Raw genomic sequence first — 21,281 nt, 5'->3', positions numbered from 1 at the left:
AATGTAACTTTTGTAACCCTGTGATGGACTGGCGACCTGTCCAGGTGGACCCCGCCTCTCGCCCGATGACCGCTGGGATAGGCTCCAATCCCCTGCGACCCTGAATTGGAATAAGCGGGTATAGAAAATGGATGGATGCATTTTCAGATAAGCAATAAATAAACAATTATGTTCTTCAAGTTAATACAAAAGTCTCATGTCTTCCTGAAAGTGACCATTAGATGTTATGCATATTTTATCTTGATAACTGTTGCATCTATATTGTTCTTATAATCAGTATTAAAGCAGTCTGTATATCAGCTTTAAAGTAGCTAATCTTCTCTATTTTAATTCCATTTTATATCTATTCATAAAGTTCCTGTACTGCTGTCTTCTGATGTTTGAATAAGGTCGAACTACTGTGTGTCATTGCTTTAATACAATTATTAAGACAATGTATAGCAATATGGCCTATTTTAGGACATAGGTGCTGCCCCTTATACATGGGCAGTACTCAGTAACCACTGAATCACATTATTAAACTATAAAAGAACATTCAATAAACAGAGCTCACACTAGCATACACCAAAACAAACTTAACTGGAATTGTTACTCTTGATTTAATTTCCCTTGTCAGTTAAACACACACAGCTGGTGTTGGTTCAGTTTGTAGGAACAGTTTTATTGCTGCTTGAGGCTGTTCGCATGTCTCATCTGACCAATAAATCCATTAAAAGAATATGCAACCTGTGGGGTACTAAAGGAACAACCTGTAACTTTGACTCGTATTTCTGTTTCTATTAAATCTGACTTTGTTGAGTTTCAGAATTCACATCTGAAAAATAGCTTCTGCAGAATCAGCTTAATTAATATTTCAGAAAGGCACTGCCGTAGAGGCAGGCGGCCTTCTTGCAGCAATTCTTTCTTTATTGATTTGGATGCTGTGTTGCTGGAAGGACAGTAGTTGAAGAGGATGTGTTTAGGATGCAGAGCATTAACAAAATGGAGAAAAAAAGGCTTTTAATCATCATGGGAAATGTGAGATCACTGGCAGGTAAAATAGACGAGCTTGGAGCCCTGATGAGGACACAGCAGGGATATCAGGCAGAGACCTGGCTGCAGGAACAGCTCTAACAGCTCTCTGCTCAGCTTTAAGACTATCCGGGCAGACAGAGACTGCAGACAGAGCGCTAACCGTAAAGGAGGAGGATCACAGAGCTGGTTAACAACAGATGGTGGAATCCTGGACATGTGACTGAGAAGGAACGTCTCTGCACCCCAGATGTTGAACTGCTGGCTGTGAGTTTCTGTCCATGTTGTCTGCTGAGAGTTCACCTGAGTTACCTGCTGACGCTGTGTGTGACATCATCAGCTGAGTTGTTGCTAAGCTACAACCCACTGATGGAGACCTCTGAAGGTTTCTACCACACCTTCCTCTCTGCTACACTTGAACTTTCTACATGTTTATCAGCTGATTTATATTTTATTTTGTTATCTGTAACAACAGCTGATCTTAGATAATAGTTAATACTGTAGCTAAATATTTTCCCTTTGGGTATTAATACAGTTGAATTGAATTAATTTTGTATAATGTTTGGTAGGTAAGTGAAGTAAACAATAACAGACATCGACCTAAACTTCATACACAGACAAAGTTTCCACAAACCAAAGTAAGCACAAGTTTCCTAAGCATTTAAAGTGCTTCTCCAACTTATAGGTGACTTACTATGTCCTTGTGATGCTATTGTACCTTATTGTTCTCCCCACTGTTTCTCACTACAGCATGAAATTACAATCAGTGTTGACTGGCTCCCCGGGGTGGCCTCTGTTTACCGGCAGAGGATTGAGTTTCATATTATGGAGGGCCATGCTGTTTGACATGCTCCAGAAACAGCCAGAGAAAATAGGAAGATATCCATCAACTTTTCCTCACTTTTTGCTTGCAGAATCACGTCGGTCCATGCATCTGCAGTTATTCACATTGTTTAATGACTTATTGTCCAAGTTGCACTCATGTAAATTCTTGTTGGCACATGTTCATCAGTAGCATATGCTGCCTAAAACTGCCCATTTTACTGTGTCATTGAATGAAGACATGCAGTTCAGAGCACACAAGCATCAACTTGTTCCCATCAAAACCTGCACAGAGCACAGTGAACAGCCAAAAAGATGGCCTTCAGTAAAACATGCACACTTTGAAGCAGCCGTGTAGTGGAGAGCTACAACAAATGAAAAAATGTCCTGAATAATGAATATAATTCATAACAATTATTGGTTCAGATGATTTGGAATTTCACTGAAGAGTCTCAATGCAGCAACAGTTGCAGAGTTAACAAGCAGCATCTTTTACTCTAAAGGTGTGTGCATGAAGCACTGCAGATGAATAGTGCTTCATGCACGAATGCACAACCCTCCTCGAATTAAATGTTCTCTATGAGTGCATGTGAAATTTGAATTTCATTGAGCTGTAAATTAGATGAAGGATGTAATCTTACATTCAATCTAAAGAAACTACATGTACATGTAGCTGTGCATTAGCAACAGCAGTTTCTATGGTCACATGGGTTAATAACAGGATAGAAACATTGAAAGAAAACTATCATTTCAAACATCAAATGTCTACTTAAACGCAGATACCAGATTAAGTAGAAGCAGTCCTAGAATCCTATTGCCACTGGAGTGAAGTGAGATCTGGTTTACTACTTATGATCAAAAAGCACCATGACACAGCCAAACATCATGCAACAAGTACAGAAAGCCAGCTGCTTCGTCCCACAGCAACATGCAGATGACATATCTTGTAGACATTGACTCTGAAAAGCTCTTATCAGCAACTTAAACACTTGTGTGATTTACTGTTGTCCAGCCTCTTGCCACTGCCTCTCTTCCGTTATCAGCTTGCTGCATCGTTGTTCTCTTTAGTATCTTTGCCTAAGTCATGGTGTCCATACAGAATATCATCTATTTTCTTTTTCAGCTAAATTGAAGATATACTTTATTAATTCTAAAAGTGAAATCATTTTGAAGCAGGATGACTGGCTGAGGAACGATGATGGTGATTTTCTAACTGTCTAATTAAGTATTTTGTAAAATATAAGACCAAACCATACATTAATCCAAACCCTATTTATTTTTGTATTGCTTTTTCAGCCAGGAAAGGCCCTTGAGCTACAAGAGCTCCTCTTTCAGGGAGTCCAGGTCAAGATGGCCAAATAAAACAAATTTAATTTAACAAACACGTTCAAATGTCAGTATAATATAAGTGACACAGGACTGGGCCATTCCACCTAACAAACTTATTGTCTGGTCATAAAACTGTAAACTGGGACAGGTTTTCTTTCAGGGCAGCTCTTAAAAACTGTTTAAAGAATATAAAGAGGAGAGTGTCTGTAAGCAGATGATGTTTTGAATCTCTTGTCATTCATAAGTTCAACAAAGTGCACCCCTAGAACATTTAAAATGATTCTAATTGTAGTTCTAGTCTCATAGTGACACAAAGCTAAGAGTGCTTTTGCAATAAAACACCTCATTTGCATTTTTCTTCTCTGGTTTAGGGAACTGAAGCATCATATAAAGTGCAACTTGTTCTGTTTGTAGATGGCTAAAGTGGAATAACCACAGAAACAGGACCACTTTTCACTGCTTCTTTATTAGCTGAACTCATTTGCACTCAAATACATACACGTACACGAATACTCTTCTTCTCCTACGCTCTTCTAACCGAGCACACCTTGCAACGCAGTTTCACAGTGAAACTCATTAACATTGTGCTTGTAACAGCAACCATTTGCGGATGAAAGTGAAGAAGAAATGTAAGTAATCAGGGGTGGGAAGGCAGTGGAAAATGATGGCTGAAAACAGTGTGCAGGGTGAACGTAAGTAGTCTTGTACATAAAAAAGGCCCATGGAACTCTATCCCCCTGCATCCAGTCAGCAGTCCCTTAGCACCAGAGCTCATCTTACAAGAAGAGAGGTTCACAGTGACAGCTTTTCTGTGAGGCAAACAAGTTAATCAAGTGCTGCTCAATAGAGAGCAAAGTCAAGATATTCAGTCTGTCCTGTCCCATATTACTTTGGAGAAATGACTTGATCCTCTGCAGTGTACTGAAGCTCTTTTAATTTCAGCATTTCAGAAAAAGTGACATATAAACCCCCACAAACTCCACAGTACTGTACATCAGTTCACCAAGCAGCGAGTAAACATGGAAAACAGAAGAGAGTTCTTGACTAGATTTGCCATTAATTAGTCATTTTATTGAAACTGGCAGTATGAGACTATCTTGCTATCTTACCATATTTGCTTGTTTTCCAAATAGGCTAGACTTTTATGACCGGTCCATACCAGGAAAGGTTGTTCAGTCCCTACCAGACAGTGCCTCCACTCTTCCAGATCTAGTTTGATTGCCAGAAATTCCCTGCTGCCAACATCATAGTCCAGGTCATGTCGTTGGGAAAGGACGGCTCCAACACCATTCAAAGGATACCTGTTGGAACAGGGAAACACAAGTTAATAACCACAATAATGTCACATGTACATAAAATCATTTGAGAAATTAAACAGGGGGAAAAAGAGAGCAAAGTGAGGAAAGGTGTGACAGATGAGGTCCCCCAGCAGTCTAAGCCTATAGCAGCTTAACTATGGGATGTTTCAGGATTACCTGAGCCATCCCTAACTATATGCTTTATCGAAAAGGAAAGTTTTAAGTCTAATCTTAAAAGTGGAAAGGGTGTCTGCTTCCCGGACATTTACTGGCAGCTTATTCCACAAGAGAGGGGCCTGATAACTGAAGGCTCTGCCTCCCATTCTACTTTTAGAAACTCTGGGAACAACAAGTAAACCTGCAGTTTGGGAGCGAAGTGCTCTGTTAGGAAAATATCTTACAATGAGATCTTTAAGATATGATGGAGCTCGGTCATTAAGGGCTTTATATGTGAGGAGAAGAATCTTAAATTCTATTCTGAATTTAACAGGGAGCCAATGAAGAGAAGCTAAAACTGGAGAAACATGATCTCTGCTGTTTGTTCTCATCAGAACTCTGGCTGCAGCATTTTGGATCAGCTGGAGGCTTTTCAGAGAATATGTGGGACAGCCCAATAATAAGGAATTACAGTAGTCCAGTCTTGAAGTAACAAATGCATGAACTAGTTTCTCTGCATCACCCTGAGACAGGATGTTCCTGATTTTAGCAATATTACGAAGGTGAAAGAAACCTGTCCTAGAAGCCAGTTTTATATGCGCGTCAAATGATAAATTCTGGTCAAAAATAACTCCAAGGTTCCTCACTGTAGAACTAGAAGCCAAGGAAAAACTATATAACTAGACTATTTCAGAGAAATTGTCTAGTTATATACTAGTCTGACCAACCTATTGGTTTCATCTGGTTTCATAGATAAGTACAGCTGAGTATCATCAGCATAACAATGGAAATTTATGCCATGCTGTCTGATAATGTTACCTAATGGAAGCATGTATAAAGTAAAAAGAATCGGTCCAAGCACAGAACCCTGAGGAACTCCATGACTTACTCCAATGTGTGAGGAAGATTCTTCATTTACAAGAACAAACTGGAATCTATCAGATAAATATTACTTAAACCAGCCTAATGCAGTTCCTTTAATCCCAATAACATGTTCAAGTCTCTGTAACAGAATGCTGTGATCGATCGTATCAAATGCAGCACTGAGATCCAACAGGACAAGCACAGAAACAAGTCCGCTATCAGAGGCTAAGAGGAGATCATTGGTAACTTTCACCAGTGCTGTTTCTGTGCTATGATGCACTCTGAATCCTGACTGAAACTCTTCAAACAGATTATTTCTATGTAAATGATCACAAAGTTGAACTGCAACTATTTTTTCAAGAACTTTAGACAAAAAAGGGAGATTGGATATAGGTCGATAATTAGCCAACACTTCTGAATCAAGAGTAGGTTTTTTTAAGTAAAGGTATAATTACAGCAACCTTAAAAGTCTGAGGCACATATCCTGTCAACAAAGACCGATTGACCAAATCCAATATGGAAGTGTCAATTAAGGGGAAAACCTCCTTGAACAGTCTGGTTGGGATTGGGTCTAACATACAAGTTGATGGTTTAGAAGAGACTATTGCTGTTGTTAGCTCAGAAAGATCAACTGGGCAGAAGCTGTATAAATACAAATCAGGTTCTAAAGATACTTCTAAAGCTGCTCTACTTGATGATACATCAGTGATAATAATGGGAAGGATTCCATTAATCTTCTCTCTGATAGAAACAATTTTATTGATAAAGAATCTCATGAAATCATCACTGCTGAGAGTTAAAGGAATACATGGCTCAACAGAGCTCGGACTCTTTGTCAGCCTGGCAACAGTGCTGAAAAGAAACCTGGGATTATTCTTATTCTCTTCTATCAATGATGAATAATAAGCAGTTCTAGCTTTACGAAGGGCTTTCTTATATGTTATTAAACTATCTTTCCAGACTAATTGAGACTCTTCTAAATTAGAGGGAGTGGCAGTGGCGTTCACTGTCTCTCCAGCTTTCTTGCAGTCTGCTTTAATGCACGCTGTCACAGTTTGTGTCATTTCACAGTTTATGTTTAATCATGTTATGTTCTAGTCATATTTTTCCCCTGTCACGTTCGATTGTTCACAGCTGCACCTCATTCACTGATCACACCCTCCATAGTATTTAGCTTCCTGGTTTCCTTTCAGTCACTGCAGAATCCTCACTATCCCTCCATGCTTTGCACAAAGATAAGGCTGGTTTTCCTGCCTCATAGCCTTGTTAATATAATCATAGTCATAGTGTTTATTCATAGTCTTGTTTTTTCATAGCCTTGTTTTGTTTGTCATAGTCCTTTCTTCATAGTTAAGTAATTTTGATGATCCGGCTCTGCCGCGCCTTTTGTTCATGCTCCCTGTCTTGTTTTGTGGAATAAACCTTGTTTTTTTAACTAAAGAGCTGCATCTGGGTCCTACCTCTCCATCGTCTGTGACAGAAGGATTCTGCCAGTATGGACCCAGCAGTTCAGAGCTGACTTGCCGCCCTGCAGAAATGCTTCACAGAGGGCGGCGACATGTTCGACCGGTGGTCACTGTCAGGTCAGGTCCTGGAGGTGTTCCAGTGGGGACTCGGTTCAGGAACACCCGCACTCCAGGCTGCCTGGGAGGGCGTGAGAGCCATCCACCATGAGGCTCTTGTGGAAGCGTTCGGCGCGGATTCGGCCGAAGAGTCGCACGCTCTCCGCGGGACTCTCGTCTCTCCATTTGCCTCCCCAGCTCCGTCTCCTGACATCGCCGTCCCGGCACAGCCCGCTGACATCCTGCCGGTTTCGTCCACGCCTGATCCGGCCGTCCTGCCGGTTTCGTCCACGCCTGATCCGGCCGTCCTGCCGGTTTCGTCCACGCCTGATCCGGCCGTCCTGCCGGTTTCGTCCACGCCTGATCCGGCCGTCCTGCCGGTTTCGTCCACGCCTGATCCGGCCGTCCTGCCGGTTTCGTCTACGCCGGCCGTCCTGCCGGGTTCCTCGCCCACGACCAAGCCTGTTGCCTCGCCCACGGGGGCTCTGTCACAGTTTATGTCATGTCACAGTTTGTTTAATCATGTTATGTTCTGGTCATGTTTTTGCCCTGCCACATCGGTTCACTCACGTCACCTGTCTCATTGTTCATAGCTGCACCTCATTCACTGATCACTCCTTCCTGGTTTCCTTTCAGTCACTGCAGAATCCTCACTATCCCTTCATGCTTTGCACAAAGATAAGGCTGGTTTTCCTGCCTCATAGCCTTGTTAATATAATCATAGTCATAGTGTTTTTTCATAGCCTTGTTTTGTTTTTAACTAAAGAGCTGCATCTGGGTCCTACCTCCACATCATCCGTGACACACGCAGCTGTGAATTATACCAAGGAGCCAACCTCTTCTGACTGATTACCTTCCTTTTCAGAGGGGCAACATTGTCCAGTGTTGTACGCATTGAAGCTATAGTGCTGTCAACAAAAATGAAGTTCTACTGGAGTAAAATTTAGGTAGCCGTCCTCTGTCATATCTGCACATGGCAGTGAAGAAAAGGATGATGAAATCAACTCTTTAAATCTGGTTACAGCATTCTCTGACAGACACCTTCTATGTGTAGAATTCTTCTCAGAAACCGTGTAGTCAAGTAATGTAAATTCAAAAGTTATTAAAAATGGTCAGACAAGACAGAGTTATGAGGGAACACTGTTAACTGTTCACTCTCAATGCCATAAGTCAGCACAAGGTCAAGGGTATGATTAAGGCAGTGAGTAGGTCTGTGAACACTTTGAGAAAATCCAATAGAGTCTAATATAGAATTAAAGTTAATATTTAGGCTGTCATTTTAAACATCTACATGAATATTAAAGTCTTCCACTACAATGACTTTATCTGTACTCAGCACTAACTGGGATAAAAACTCTGAGAATTCAGACAGAAACTCAGAATAAGGGCCAGGTGGACGATACACAACAACAAACACAAGAGGTTTTTGTGATTTCCACTTTGGGAAAAACTGAGAATCAGAGATTCAAAAGAGCTAAAACTAATCTTGGGTCTAGGACAGATTAGTAACCCTGATCTGAAGATAGCTGCCACTCCTCCTCCTCTGCCTGTGGTTAGAGGAACGTGAACATTTAAATAGTCAGAGGGAGTTGATTCATTAATGCTAACATGATCCTCCTGCTGCAGCCAGGTTTCTGTAAGACAAAATATATCAATATGATGATCACAGATCAAATCATTCACTAACAGAGACTTCAAAGGAGAGATCTAATATTCAGCAAACCACATTTAATAGTTTGATGTTTTTGTTCAGTTAAAGTTTTTGTTTGAAATTTTTTTTTGCACAAGAGGATTTGCTCCTTCTTTTGTTTTTTGATTGGGGGGGGGCAGCATCAGGTGGGAAGCCGCAGAGAAGTGTGTAAGACTACAACTCTGCATCCTGGTCTCAACCCTGGGTTGTCATGTTTTTGGATGACTAATAAATTCGTCCATATTTCTAGAAATGAGAGCCGCTCCTTCCAAAGTGGGATGGATGCCGTCTCTCCTCATCAGACCAGGTTTTCTCCAGAAAGATTGCCAGTTATCTATGTAGCCCACGTTGTTTGCTGGACACCATCTGGACAACCAGCGATTGAATGAGGACATGCGGCTAAACATGTCATCAGTGGTCAGATTTCAGAGATGCTTTGCTAAAAGTCAGTGCTCCTGTTTGATTATAAAACTCACTGTCTGAATATTAATTTTACCATTTAGGAGTGATAGTTATCACCTGTAATAGAACTGGATTACATTCTGGGACACTTCTCTTACATTCTGGTAAGAGAAGTTGTAAATGAAACATTTAACTGATTATGAAACTGGAGAGTTTCATTTAAAATGTTTTCCATTCACTTTTAGTTGTTGATTCTATTCACAATCCTTGCTTTCACTTTCACAGTGTCTGGAGCCATGCAAGGATTCCTGGAGGATGAAGAAGAAAAACAACTGCAGAGAGCTGTGTGAGGTAAACTGTAAGACACAATCAGTCACCATGTATGTTCTGCCTTCTATGAGCAGTTTCTGTGGGCCAGGGACTACTATGTGGATCTGTAGCTTTTATAATACAGAAGAAAAAGTATGAAGGACACTTGGACTTGCATGTAGACATATTAGTCTCATCAAAATCGTACGAAATTCAGCTTCTCAACTCACAGCGTGGTTGGGGATTTACCCTCAATTAGACAGCACTGGGTCCATGTTCTCTGTTCATGCTCCAAAGTTCCATCTTTTTGCAATTTTTTAGTAAGTGTATATTAATACAGATGAATTTCCATTGAAGCTTCTTTTGTCAGAAACTGGGACTGAAAATCAGCCCATTAAGGCCACTATTTACGTTCTGTTTCATGTCTTGTCTCGTCATTTCCTGTTTTATTTTGAAGAATCACTGACCTTCCCCTCTCATTCCTGGTATCTTGCCCTTCCTCCCGTGTCAGGCGTCTGATTGTCTTCCCTGATTCCAAGATGTTCCCACCTGTTCCCCTTGGTCCCTCATGTGTTCAGATAGTCTGCGTTTCCCTTGTCTTGTGCCTGTATGTTGTCTCCATTCATGAGCCTCATTACCAGCCTTATTTTGACCCATAGATTCCAGGAGCCTGCAGTGAGCGATTCTCCTGCAGTGTCATCTTGTTTGTAATTTGTTCTTGTTCTTAGTCATAGTTTATTTATTCTGTACGGTAAGTTTCATAGCCTTGTTTGTTCCTCCATTTTCAAGGAGAGATTTTTGTTTATAGTTTATAAGTTTTATAGAGCCTCTGTTTTGTAAGAGTGCTTCCTTTGTTAAATCCGCCTCATTAGAAGAGCGTGTCTTTGTTTAGTTAAATCGTTCATAGCGTTTCTGTTTCCCTCCTGAGTTGGAGCGGTTTATGTTTTGTAGATTTCATAGCTGCGCTCATCCTCCCCCATAGTTATGGAGGGGAGTGCTTAGGTCTTTCACAGCCTTTACTTTGCTCTGCTTGGAGATCCTCGCCCTGCCTTGCTGTGCTCTGTGTGTTTATAATAAACATCTCTTTGAATCCAAACTGACCCTGCACCTGTGTCCTGAGTCTGAGGTGCGAGGGACAAGAGGAGCGGAGAGGGGGAAAAAAACACAGCCACAGACTATACTCCATGGGGAGTACAATGTGGGGCCGGGAAAAAAACCTCAGCACATCAAGAACAGTAACATAGGTCACCATCCAACATAAAACTCAAAACATAAACAAACATTTGCTCGTTTCACACATAAAAACGCAAGACATCCGAAGGCGTGGGATGGGGGTAAGCCCAGAGAGTTGCTATGTCTGGTTCTCAACCAATGTTACAGTTCACAAGATGTCATCGTGATACCACAGCAGGTTGCCATGGAGAAGTCCTTGATTGGGTCCCAGTCGGAGTCAACAATCTCCAGGTCTCCAAGAAGAAGGGAGGGGGAGAAGTAGTTCAGAGCGTCTCACAGCAGTGATTTCAGGAGAGTTGTTTCAGCAGCAGCCTTGGCCGAGGCCGGTGCCAGGAGAGCAGGAATGCAGATTAGATTATGATTGTTGGTTAGGGCGAGTAGTCGTTTTCAATGGACACCACTCACTCTGTTTGTCCATTCTGGTCATAAAAACGATCCATACGCCTTTGCAAAGCCACCAGCTTCTCCAAGATGTTTTCCATATTGCGGTTAATGACCGATTCAAACATGCCGGACAGCTTGGGGCCTGTGACTGCTGTCTCCGACTTCCGAATTTTGTGATACATCAGGGCAATGCCTATTCCAATCAGCAGTTATCATGGTTCCGAATATGTATAGCTCCTCCACGTCTTCAACGGAAAGAATCGACAGGCACACGACTCTCCACTTCTCCCAGGAGTCCCTCGTGTACCCAGCGGCAAACGTTCCGTCGGGACAGACGGGTTCCCCTGGGAATGAGCTTCTTGTAGCAATGATTTTGTCAATTGCGTTTAGAGACCAGCCGATCAATTCCATGATTTAGTTTGAAAGCAATGCAGAGAGAGGCACTGAAGTTGAGACAGGACAGGACAAGACAAGAGAAGCAGGAGAGATATGGGAGAGGGCAGAATCAGGAGAGAGGAGAAATGCAACTGCCTTCGTTGAGAGTCGGAAGAAGAAGAGATGGAGGGGTGGGTCCTTATTGCAATAGCTAAGGGCTCCATTGTTAGTGCGAAGAGCAGGGGTGACAATGGGCACCCCTGTCGGTTACCTCTTGAGAGGGAAAACGGAGGCGACACGTCTGAATTTGTCTGTAACCTGGCTGTGGGGTTAAGATATAACAGTTGAATCATACTTAACATATTTGGGCCAAAGTTCATTTTCAATAGGACCGCAAAGAGAAAGTGCCATTCGACACAGTCGAAGGCTTTCTCCGCATCAAGTGAGACTGCTCGAACTGGGTCATTCAAAGACTTAGCACAGTGCACTATGTTAAGGAACCTCCTGACATTGTCTATTGATGACTGATTTTGAATGAATCCAGTCTGGTCCGTATCAACCAGCCAGGGAATGATTTTCTCAAGACGAATGGCTATAATTTTATTAAGCAGTTTGTATTCAGTTGACAAAAGAGAGACTGGTCTGTATTGATCCACCCAGCTTAGTGTCTTTACCTGGTTTTAAACAGAACAACGACGAGGGCTCATTCTAGTGTTTGAGGCAATTGGTTGTTTTCAGCTGCATAGTTAAACATCTCTAAGAGGGGATCAATGACGTTTTCTGTTTTTAAAAATAAAGCTGTAAAGCCGTCAGGGCCAGGGGCCTTACCCGCTGGCAATCTAGTCAGAGCAGCTAGCACCTCATTTGGATATTCGATCTTCAAGGTTAAACTCCCTCTGGTATCTTTCTAATATCCAAGCAGTCAAGAAAGCTGTTCATGTCCTGATTCCTCTCACCCTGAGAAGAGCACAAGGTTCTGTAGAATTCTGTGAAAGCCTGATTAATTAATGTGTTGGGATTCCATCCACTTGATGGTTTAATAGCAGAAATGTATCTGGCGGCCAGTAACTTCCCTGACTTGTCGCCTTGTTCATAATAGCACTGTTTCAGCCTAGCCATTGCATTTTCTACCTTACGTGTTGTAAGAGCGTCATATTCCGCTCTTTTGGCGAATAATTTGTCTAAGATTGCCCGTGTTTGAGAGTGAGAATGTTCATTTTCAAGGGCTTTAATATCAGTCTCCAGGGACATAATTTGAGCGACATTGTTTCTTTTTCCATGAGGAGTAGCTAATTGTGGACCCCTGATGTAAGCCATCATGGATTCCCAGATTATGGATGGGGAAGCCGAGGCTTTGTTCGCAGTGAGAAAGAAATCAATCTGCTCATTAATTAGTTTAACAAAATTCTCGTCATTGACCAAGTGGGAAGGGAACCTCCAGCATTTAGGATTGTTGTTTTGGTCCTGGTTGCTCAGGTTAAGTTGGAGAGGGGCGTAATCTGAGTGTGTCTTAGCTAAATATTCACAGTACGTAACAAGGTGCTCCATTCCCATATGAATGAAAAAAATATCAATTCGAGAATAGCTGTTGTGAACATTTGAGTAGAAAGAATATTCACAAAGGTGTGTGTGCTTCGCCCTCCACACATCGATCAGATTAAGAACTGTCAACTATTTTTTAAGAACCTTGGCTGCCAAGGATAAAGGCTTAGAGGATAATGAGGACCTATTCATGTGTGGGTCCAATACCTGATTAAAGTCGCCCCCCATGATAAGTTCAGTGGGAGAACAATCAATTTTGAAAAAAAAGATTCACAAAGAAATCAGATTCATCTTGATTTGGCCCATAAACGTTAAGTGTAGTACTTGGTTTATTGGTCAGAAAGCCTCTAACCAGGACATATCACCCCCCCCCATCCCTCTCTTAGTATTCCAGTTGGAAGGGCACCCCTTTTCTCAACAGAATAGCCACTCCCCGTGCTTGGGGAGTAAATGAGGAGTAGTAAATTTGACCTTGCCATTGTTTGCCCAGCTTACAATATTCTACGTCAGTTAAATGGGATTCCTGCAGAAATGCAATGTCAACATTTTGCTTTCTGATGAAGTTCAAGACTTTTCGGTGTTTGGCAGGTTGATTAATGCCATTGGTATTCCAGTTTAGAAATCTATACATCATATCTGACCATGTAACTTAAACTGGTAGGGAGTAGATACAGATATGGTTTGTGCAACAGGCGGCCGCCAGGCAGCCACATCAGCATGGTAGGACAAACAATAGTTAATACAAAAAAACAGTAATATCCTGTGCCATAAGAAACGAGTCGACTACTGAGGTCAAAACTGAAACTAAGAAAAAAAAAAAATATATATATATATATTCTTCTTCCTATCAACAAGCGTAGCGGTACATCAACCCTGCCAGGTGAAACCAGACTGCCTAATCCAAAGTAAGATGCCCAGGTTTCAACTAGAAACAACCCCATTGTGAGATGCCATCAAAACAGCCCAAAGGTGATGGGCAAGGAACTAGTGAACACCTTATTTAAAAGGATCAAAACAGAAAAAGGTTCAGGAAGTTAATTAACATTTGAGGAGGCTAATTATAGTAGACCCCGTTTGAGTCAACGAGTTTAGTGGTGAAATCCAACCAAGGCACAGGCATTAAGTCCAGAGTCCAAACATTGCAGGACAAAACAAAATAGAGGATTAAAATAAAATATAATAATCATAATAGTAAAATTAAAAGAGGCAAGTAAAAATAGAGCATAACTAAATTATTATTAAAAATAAATTAATTAAAAAAAAGATAAAGTCCGCCTTACTTGGGTTTCAATGCCGTAATTTCACACATGAAGCCTCAATGTGGTTCGTTACCTCAGGTGGTTGGAGTCACGGGCACAGATCAGCACGTGGGGATGGTGCTTTCCCAGGTAGTTCTCAGCTCAGACAGGGGAGGTGAAATCAAGAAGTTAGTGGGATGGAGGAGCCTGAAGGATAAATTACGGTCGTGTAGCTTCTGCTTAACTGGCGCGAAGGCTTTCCTTTTCCTGGAGAGGTTGGTGAAGCGGAGCAGCCTAATCACCATGGCCCGGGGACGGCCACCTTCATCCGGTCAGTGCTGAAGTGTACAGTGAGCCCGCTCAATCTCGATAGGGGTCCCGGACTCTAGCTCTTTAACACGTCTGGATCACTCTTAAATTCTGTTGTTACCTGAAAGAAAACTTAAAATACAAAAAAAATTGTGAATGCTCATAGTCTCTTAAATCACTCGTACATACGATTGAAGAACAAATCTGTTCTTACGAGTGGTTCTTCAACGAGGCCTATTGAGTTTTCTAAATGCTCAGTAAAACAACGCTGATAGTTGGGAGGCTTTAGGGACAAAGGGAGGGAAGGGAAAAGGGTGGGAAAGGGAGGGGAAGTGAGTCTAAATAGTATGGCACAGATTAAGAGATTCCATTCGGTTATTTCCATTGAGAGGAACATTGCATATTAATATTAGTATAGTTTTCAGAGGTTAAAAAATAACATTTTTAACTCTAATCTAATCTAATCTGTTTCTTCAAGCGGGTGTTTCCCAAGAAGGACTGGGAGTGTGTGGCCAGCTGTGAGTTCCTTCAGTCAGTGTTTACAGTGAAACAGGGCAGCTGTCCACCTCCAGAAAGAGCCGGTGGCTTTGCAGCCGCCTGTGTGGAGAGCTGTGACCGTGACAGAGAATGTTCTGCCCAGAAGAAATGCTGCTCTAATGGCTGTGGACACACCTGCCAGTCTCCCAAAGACCTGTACATGGGTAAGTTCAGTCGGAGGAACTGACTGAAATGATTTATAAGAATCGCACGGAGCCATCAGGCTGATGGAAAATAAATGTACTGTCCACTAAGGGACCTGCCAATATCAGGTGTAACCAGTCTTTACTGGAGTAACAGAGTGTTAACATCAGTTTTAAAAAAAAACAAACAGACATGGTTATTTGATTTTGATGCCTGCAACATGTTGTCAGATAGGACAGGGCCGGCAAACAAATACTCTCAGAGAAGATGAATAACTGGGCTCACAAATGAATTAAGACTAATGCTTCTCCATCGAAAATGTTCTAATCTACAGTAACAACAATGATAATAACTTTATTTGTTTAGCACCTTAGACACAAAGTTTAAAACAGTGCTTTGACAGACCAGGTGGAGGAAACTGTGAGTCAAACAATTACAACTTCAGGATAAGACAAGGCCCAAACAACAGGGAATAAAAGGACAGCATTAATGGGAATAAAAGATCACATGAATACTGGTCTATAAAAATGGGTTTTAAGAAGTGATTTAAAAGAAGTCACTGATTCTGCGAGCCTTATTTCCTCAGGCAGCCGAGGGCCCTGGTAGCCTCTAGGATAGAATAGCCTTTATCGTCATTATATATATATACAGTGCATACATTTACCGAAAATCCGATGCCCACGATGTTAAATCTAAGGCCCGACTTTGGAGCTGCCAGAAAGGCCCTGGACAAGGGTATAAGACTGCGAAGTGGCGCGTGTGGGGTCAATATCTCTGATATATAGCTAGTGGTCAGAACCATAAGAGCTTTAAAACTGATGAGTGAATTCTGCATACAGGGCAGCCAGGACTGGGGTTTATGTGATGACTGTTAGAACTCATAAGAAATCCAGCTGCTGCTTTCTGGACCAGTTGGAGCAGGAACATCTGCTTTGACTGTTATCAGTCTATTCAATGGACGCTATCAGCACACATCACTCCCATTTATATGGGCTAATAGGGGCCTTCTAAACCTACCGGTAGGTTCAGGAGGATGTTATTAACCATTACTATCAGTGAGAGAGTTGGGGGAGCACTAGCAGAGCCCCTTCATGGCGAGGGCGCACCAAAAAAAAGGAAAAAGTACAGAAGAAGAGTAAACATCAATTTAAAAAAGGAAAAGGGTGTTTCAGCATGTTCAGTCTATAATCTTTATGAAACAAACGCATCAGTTGGCATTATTAAGTCCCATTAAATTCATTGCCACTACAATAATAGTTTGCATTTTATCGCGCCATTCAAGGTATCAAAATGACAAATGGCAAATGACGCTTTACAGTCAGTGTACGTCTTAGCGTTAAGACCTGCGTTTTTTTTCATCAGGCTACCAGATCTCGCTCCCGTCTTTTACGATTAGCTTGCCTTGTAGCATATTGTAGCAGTGTGGTTGTTGACCTAATAGAGGCGGACTGGTCACGTAATACGTAAAAAACGCAGGTATTAGCGAACCTGGGAACTGGTTAAAGAGCTACTTACCCAAAAACATGACTCCTACTTATGAATGTATGAATCATTTAGATTTTACATCTTGAATGTGTTAGCAAAGCACTTTTCAGATCACATGGACTGGTTGTCGACTTAAGCCGACATAAACATAGACGTATATATGTGTCTATCTGGTTATATGTGCATCCGATTTGATGGAAGAAGTTGGGCTGATTAATATAGGGATGAATGAGTATCTGCTATATTAACTAGTATAATACTAGTAATGAGTAATACTAGTTAATATAGCAGAAAGATAACATACACACACATAAGTCTGTCTTTACAGAAGATGTATTGCAGGGACAGAACATGTATTGCAGAGGCAGGGCAGGATATTTGAGGTGCTGAGAGCGCTACCTGTTGAAAAATGATCTTTATTGTTATTATTTATTTATTTTTGTGGTGCATGCCTTGACTGTGTGCTGCATATGTTCAAGTGAGTGCCCTGCTGTGGGGGTGTAGGATGTTGACATGCCCATGACCAGGGGCCCAGTGTCACCCACCTTTGGGTAAAATAAAGTCTACACTAGCCCAAATCCAAAGCTATCAGCATGATTAGGAAAATCATCAAGGTTCTTTCTGACCAAAATAGAAAAAAAAACCCAAAGACCTTATTTCATCCAGGCTGGACAATCAAATGGTCTTAGAAACTACACCTGAAAGAGGCTGACACCAAACAGAGGTGAAAATGAAACTTTGTTGTAGGATAAAATGAAAGACCTTGACCTTGACCTGGTGAGTAACATATGTCAGTGTGGAGATTATAAATTAGTCCTGCCTTGAAATATTGACTTCTGAACCTTGACCTCAGTGCAATTTGAAAGGGTTGTTAATCATTAACAGAAGAGGCTACAGATATGGGACCAACTGTTATAAAGAGCTCTTGACTTCAGCTATGTGACTATACCCATATGGGTATAGCCACCAAGTGGGGGCGCTATCAAATATGGTAAAATATACATTTTCACCAATTTCACAATTGCATATTTAAAATCTGTTCACATAAATGAGTTTTGCACATCTTTAAATCTCTCCTTGTAATCCCAATTTAGTATTTACCTCTCCAAATGATAAGAAATATGACCATTTTTAAAATAAAGTACAATTCCCTTGTGCCGTGTATTGTATCGATACAAATTAGCGCCATATTTGTAGTTCTTTTAGGTTTGCAAAGTAAGGTTATGAGTGGGGTTTTACAAACATATATCTAATGAATATATCAAATATTTAGTGAAGCCGAATTAGTAATTACACTTCATCTATATGATTGACGTTTAAAAAAAATGTAAAGTAATGTAAATGTAAATGTTGGTTTATGTTAAATATTCTAACTGTTATTGTAGAAATGTGGTTTTGGGTTAGCAGCTTCTTCCGTTTTGCAAAATAGGGTTGTGAAAACATATCTACGAAATATGTCAAATATCCAGTGCAGCCAAACTAGTAATTACCCTTCATGTAGATGATCAATACAGAGAAAAATTAAATGAATTTATTTCAGATACTTTTAGAGTCGCACCATGTAACATCATACAAAATCAACACCGTACTCATAGTACTTCTGGTTTGCAAAGAGGGGTTGTTTATAGGGTGGCAAAAAGACATTTCTTAGAAATGTATCAAATATGTAGTGCAGCCGAACTAATAATCACGCAATATATACATAATAATTACACTATATATAGCTACGCACGAAATATATGTTCATTTCAAGTGCTATGGACCAATCTGTGCAGGGAATATGATCAAAAATCAATATCTAATGACAATATTTTTCCCCTTTCTGTGCCAGTGCCATACCAGTTTTATGATATGGTGCAGTGTTCCTCAACTCTGGTCCTCAGGGGCCACTGCTCTGCCTGCTGCCCCGCCTAAACACAACAGGCTCAAACTAACAGGTCATTACCAGGCGAGTGCAGAGCAAGCTGTTGAGAACAGTCATTTCATCTGAACAAGGTGTATCGGAGCAGGAAAACATAAATACATGTAGGGCAGTGGCCCCAGATCACCAGAGTGAAGGAGTGCTGGCAGAAGTAACAGTGGCGGCTCCTGACAAATTTTTCAGGGGGGGCAATAGTAGCGATGATGACTAAAGTGACCCATTCAATGGGTAAATGAATAAGTCAGCTGTCACAATTTTTTTTTTTCTGGTCAATTCACATTACCAACACTGCATATAAGTGCTAGATTGCAAGATAAAGATTTTCCCTTTAGACGTATTTGCCACATACTATTAATCAGTTTACCTTCAAATACCTTTGAACATGGACATAGATATTTGCTTCACCATTAATTAAGATAGAGAATAAAGTAGTATTTATTTACAATTCTACACTTTATATTAGCATCGATTTTCCATTACAAATAGGTACAATTCCGGTTGTTAAAGGGGAACTCCAATATTTTTTAACCTAGACCTTATTTCTGGCATGAAATACGTTCATCTACTCACCGAGAACAGTTTGGTGAAAGTCGGCGTCCTTCGGAAGATATTTAGATAACTCGAGATCCATATAACGGAGAGAACGGGGCTTAGACGATGCAGCCTCTAAATAAGGCATTATCTGTCTTTATTTCACCAATACTTTAAGAAGAATGAATGAATGAACGCTTACTATTGCACTGTAAGCACATAGCTGCTGTGTTGTTGTTATTGGCGACTATCGGGGGGCTTATAGAGGGCTTTCTACACACCCGTCTACTATGATGACGTCATCTATGCCCGCTGCTGCAGCACAGCTCATTCACTCCGGTAAGAACGTCCATCGTACTCAAAGTTGTCGTCCACGTCGTCAAAATCTGATAAATATCCTGCCATGTTGCACAAAACTAGCAGTAGCAAACTCCGTGTGAAGTTAGCCGACTGTCACAGAGCTCGGAGTAAGTACCTCGTGGAGCATGGCATTATTTTGATTGGACAGTGACATACAGAGCAGCTGAAACTGTCTAGAGATGTCACAACCACTGTAACGCTGTGGAAAAATATGACAGAAAAAAAATTCTTCTTTTTTTCCCTTTGGTGGTGCGTTGCCCGATCGCCCTTATGGACGAACAGCTCCTGATACAGAAGTGTATTTAGCATCAATATATATGAAACTAACTGTTAAACTACCCGCCAGGTCCTGACCTGCCACACGTTCAAAACATTTGGTGCATCTTTAAAAAAAGATAGTAATAAAAATGTGCAGTATCTTTGTCTTGTTGATCATTCAGAAAGTTTTTACACTATAGAAGCAACATTAACCTTCTCACACACACATGAATACATCTCTCCTTGGCCTGTTCATTGTTTTTTTGCCAATCAAAAGGCAAAAATGGAGAGTCATTGTGATATTCCCCTTCACAGTGAATTTGTCTTTGCTTATTTTGGAAACGTCAGCTCTCAGGACTCAAATGCATTAATAACACAATTCTCCTTTATTACATTAGAGACTGTAGCTGTATGATATTTATTAGACATATTAACATCTGGAATGATGTGTCCTGACATTCTTTTAGTAGTTTCTGCCACTCACTTTAAAAAGGTGCCACTCTGACAAATAAAGACACCAACATTGTCTGTGTCACCTTTTCCCATATTTAGTTTGGACAAGTGCAAAATGCAAACTGCACTGAGCTCCTCTTGGAGCTGTGACAGTTTAGTTCTAAGGAGTCAGGTGGAGTTTGTCTGTATGGAAGGTGTTAAGAAACATTCTTTTATTTAGTGTACTCAGTTGTTATGAGACACACAACATAAGACTGTGTTAATGTGTGACGTTATTGTACTGCTGTTTATGTAGATGCAGTATCTTGTTTTCACTGCTGTGGGGTCTTAAGTGTAAAGCCCAGAAGCTCATGCTGTGACATCCCGTTTTGTTTAAGCTACGCCCAGTTTTTTGTTTTTTTTCTGTATGGCTGAGTTGCAAGTTCATTCCACCATGGCTCAAGAAATGAGTGTGTGCTAGTGTCACTAAAAGAAGCTATATAATATCTTTGCCTCCGTCAGCTTATTCTCTGAGTTCAGCGCGAGTAAAAGCTCAACAGAAGGGATCACAAAAAGCTGAGGAAAAACAGGCTGTATAAGGTTGCAGCATGTTCAAGCATTGCTGCTTATAACACAAGAGAGAAACTTTTTATAGTATGCAGGTGCAAATCTATACAGGCACAAGGAGCATTAACTGAAGTGACTGTAACCCCTTCTATGCCAGGACAGAGCTAATTCAACTCAATAAAACTTTATCAATCATCGGAGGAAAATGATCTTACTGCAGTATTAACTGTGATCAAAGATCAGCTGTTGTTGTAGACAGATAAATATATATATTAATCAGCTGACAAACATGGAGAAAGTTGAAGTGTAGAAGAGAGGAAGTTGTGATAGAAACCTTCAGAGGTCTCTATCTGTTGTTAACCAGCTCTGTGATCCTCCTCCTTTACTGTTAGCGCTCTGTCTGCAGTCTCTGTCTGCCCGGATAGTCTTAAAGCTGAGCAGAGAGCTGTTAGAGTTGTTCCTGCAGCCAGGTCCAGGATTCCACCATCTGTTGTTAACCAGCTCTGTGATCCTCCTCCTTTA

At 41.0% G+C, this 21,281-nt stretch overlaps 1 protein-coding gene across 1 annotated transcript in view; it reads left to right on the top strand.

Moving 5' to 3' along the window:
* The window catches only part of anos1a (anosmin 1a), a 74,304-nt gene that overhangs the window by 32,049 nt on the left and 20,974 nt on the right, over positions 1 to 21,281 (top strand). Inside the window, 2 exon segments of the mRNA XM_072379409.1 lie at positions 9,420 to 9,485; positions 15,003 to 15,225. Of these exon segments, the coding sequence (XP_072235510.1) occupies positions 9,420 to 9,485; positions 15,003 to 15,225 (289 nt within the window).

Source organism: Leuresthes tenuis, unplaced genomic scaffold (assembly GCF_036924035.1).
Source record: "Leuresthes tenuis unplaced genomic scaffold, fLeuTen1.0.hap1 SCAF_1, whole genome shotgun sequence".
In the NCBI taxonomy this organism is placed as follows: domain Eukaryota; kingdom Metazoa; phylum Chordata; class Actinopteri; order Atheriniformes; family Atherinopsidae; genus Leuresthes; species Leuresthes tenuis.
Note: the sequence above shows the minus strand (reverse complement) of the source record. Positions and strands in the feature narration are given on the sequence as shown.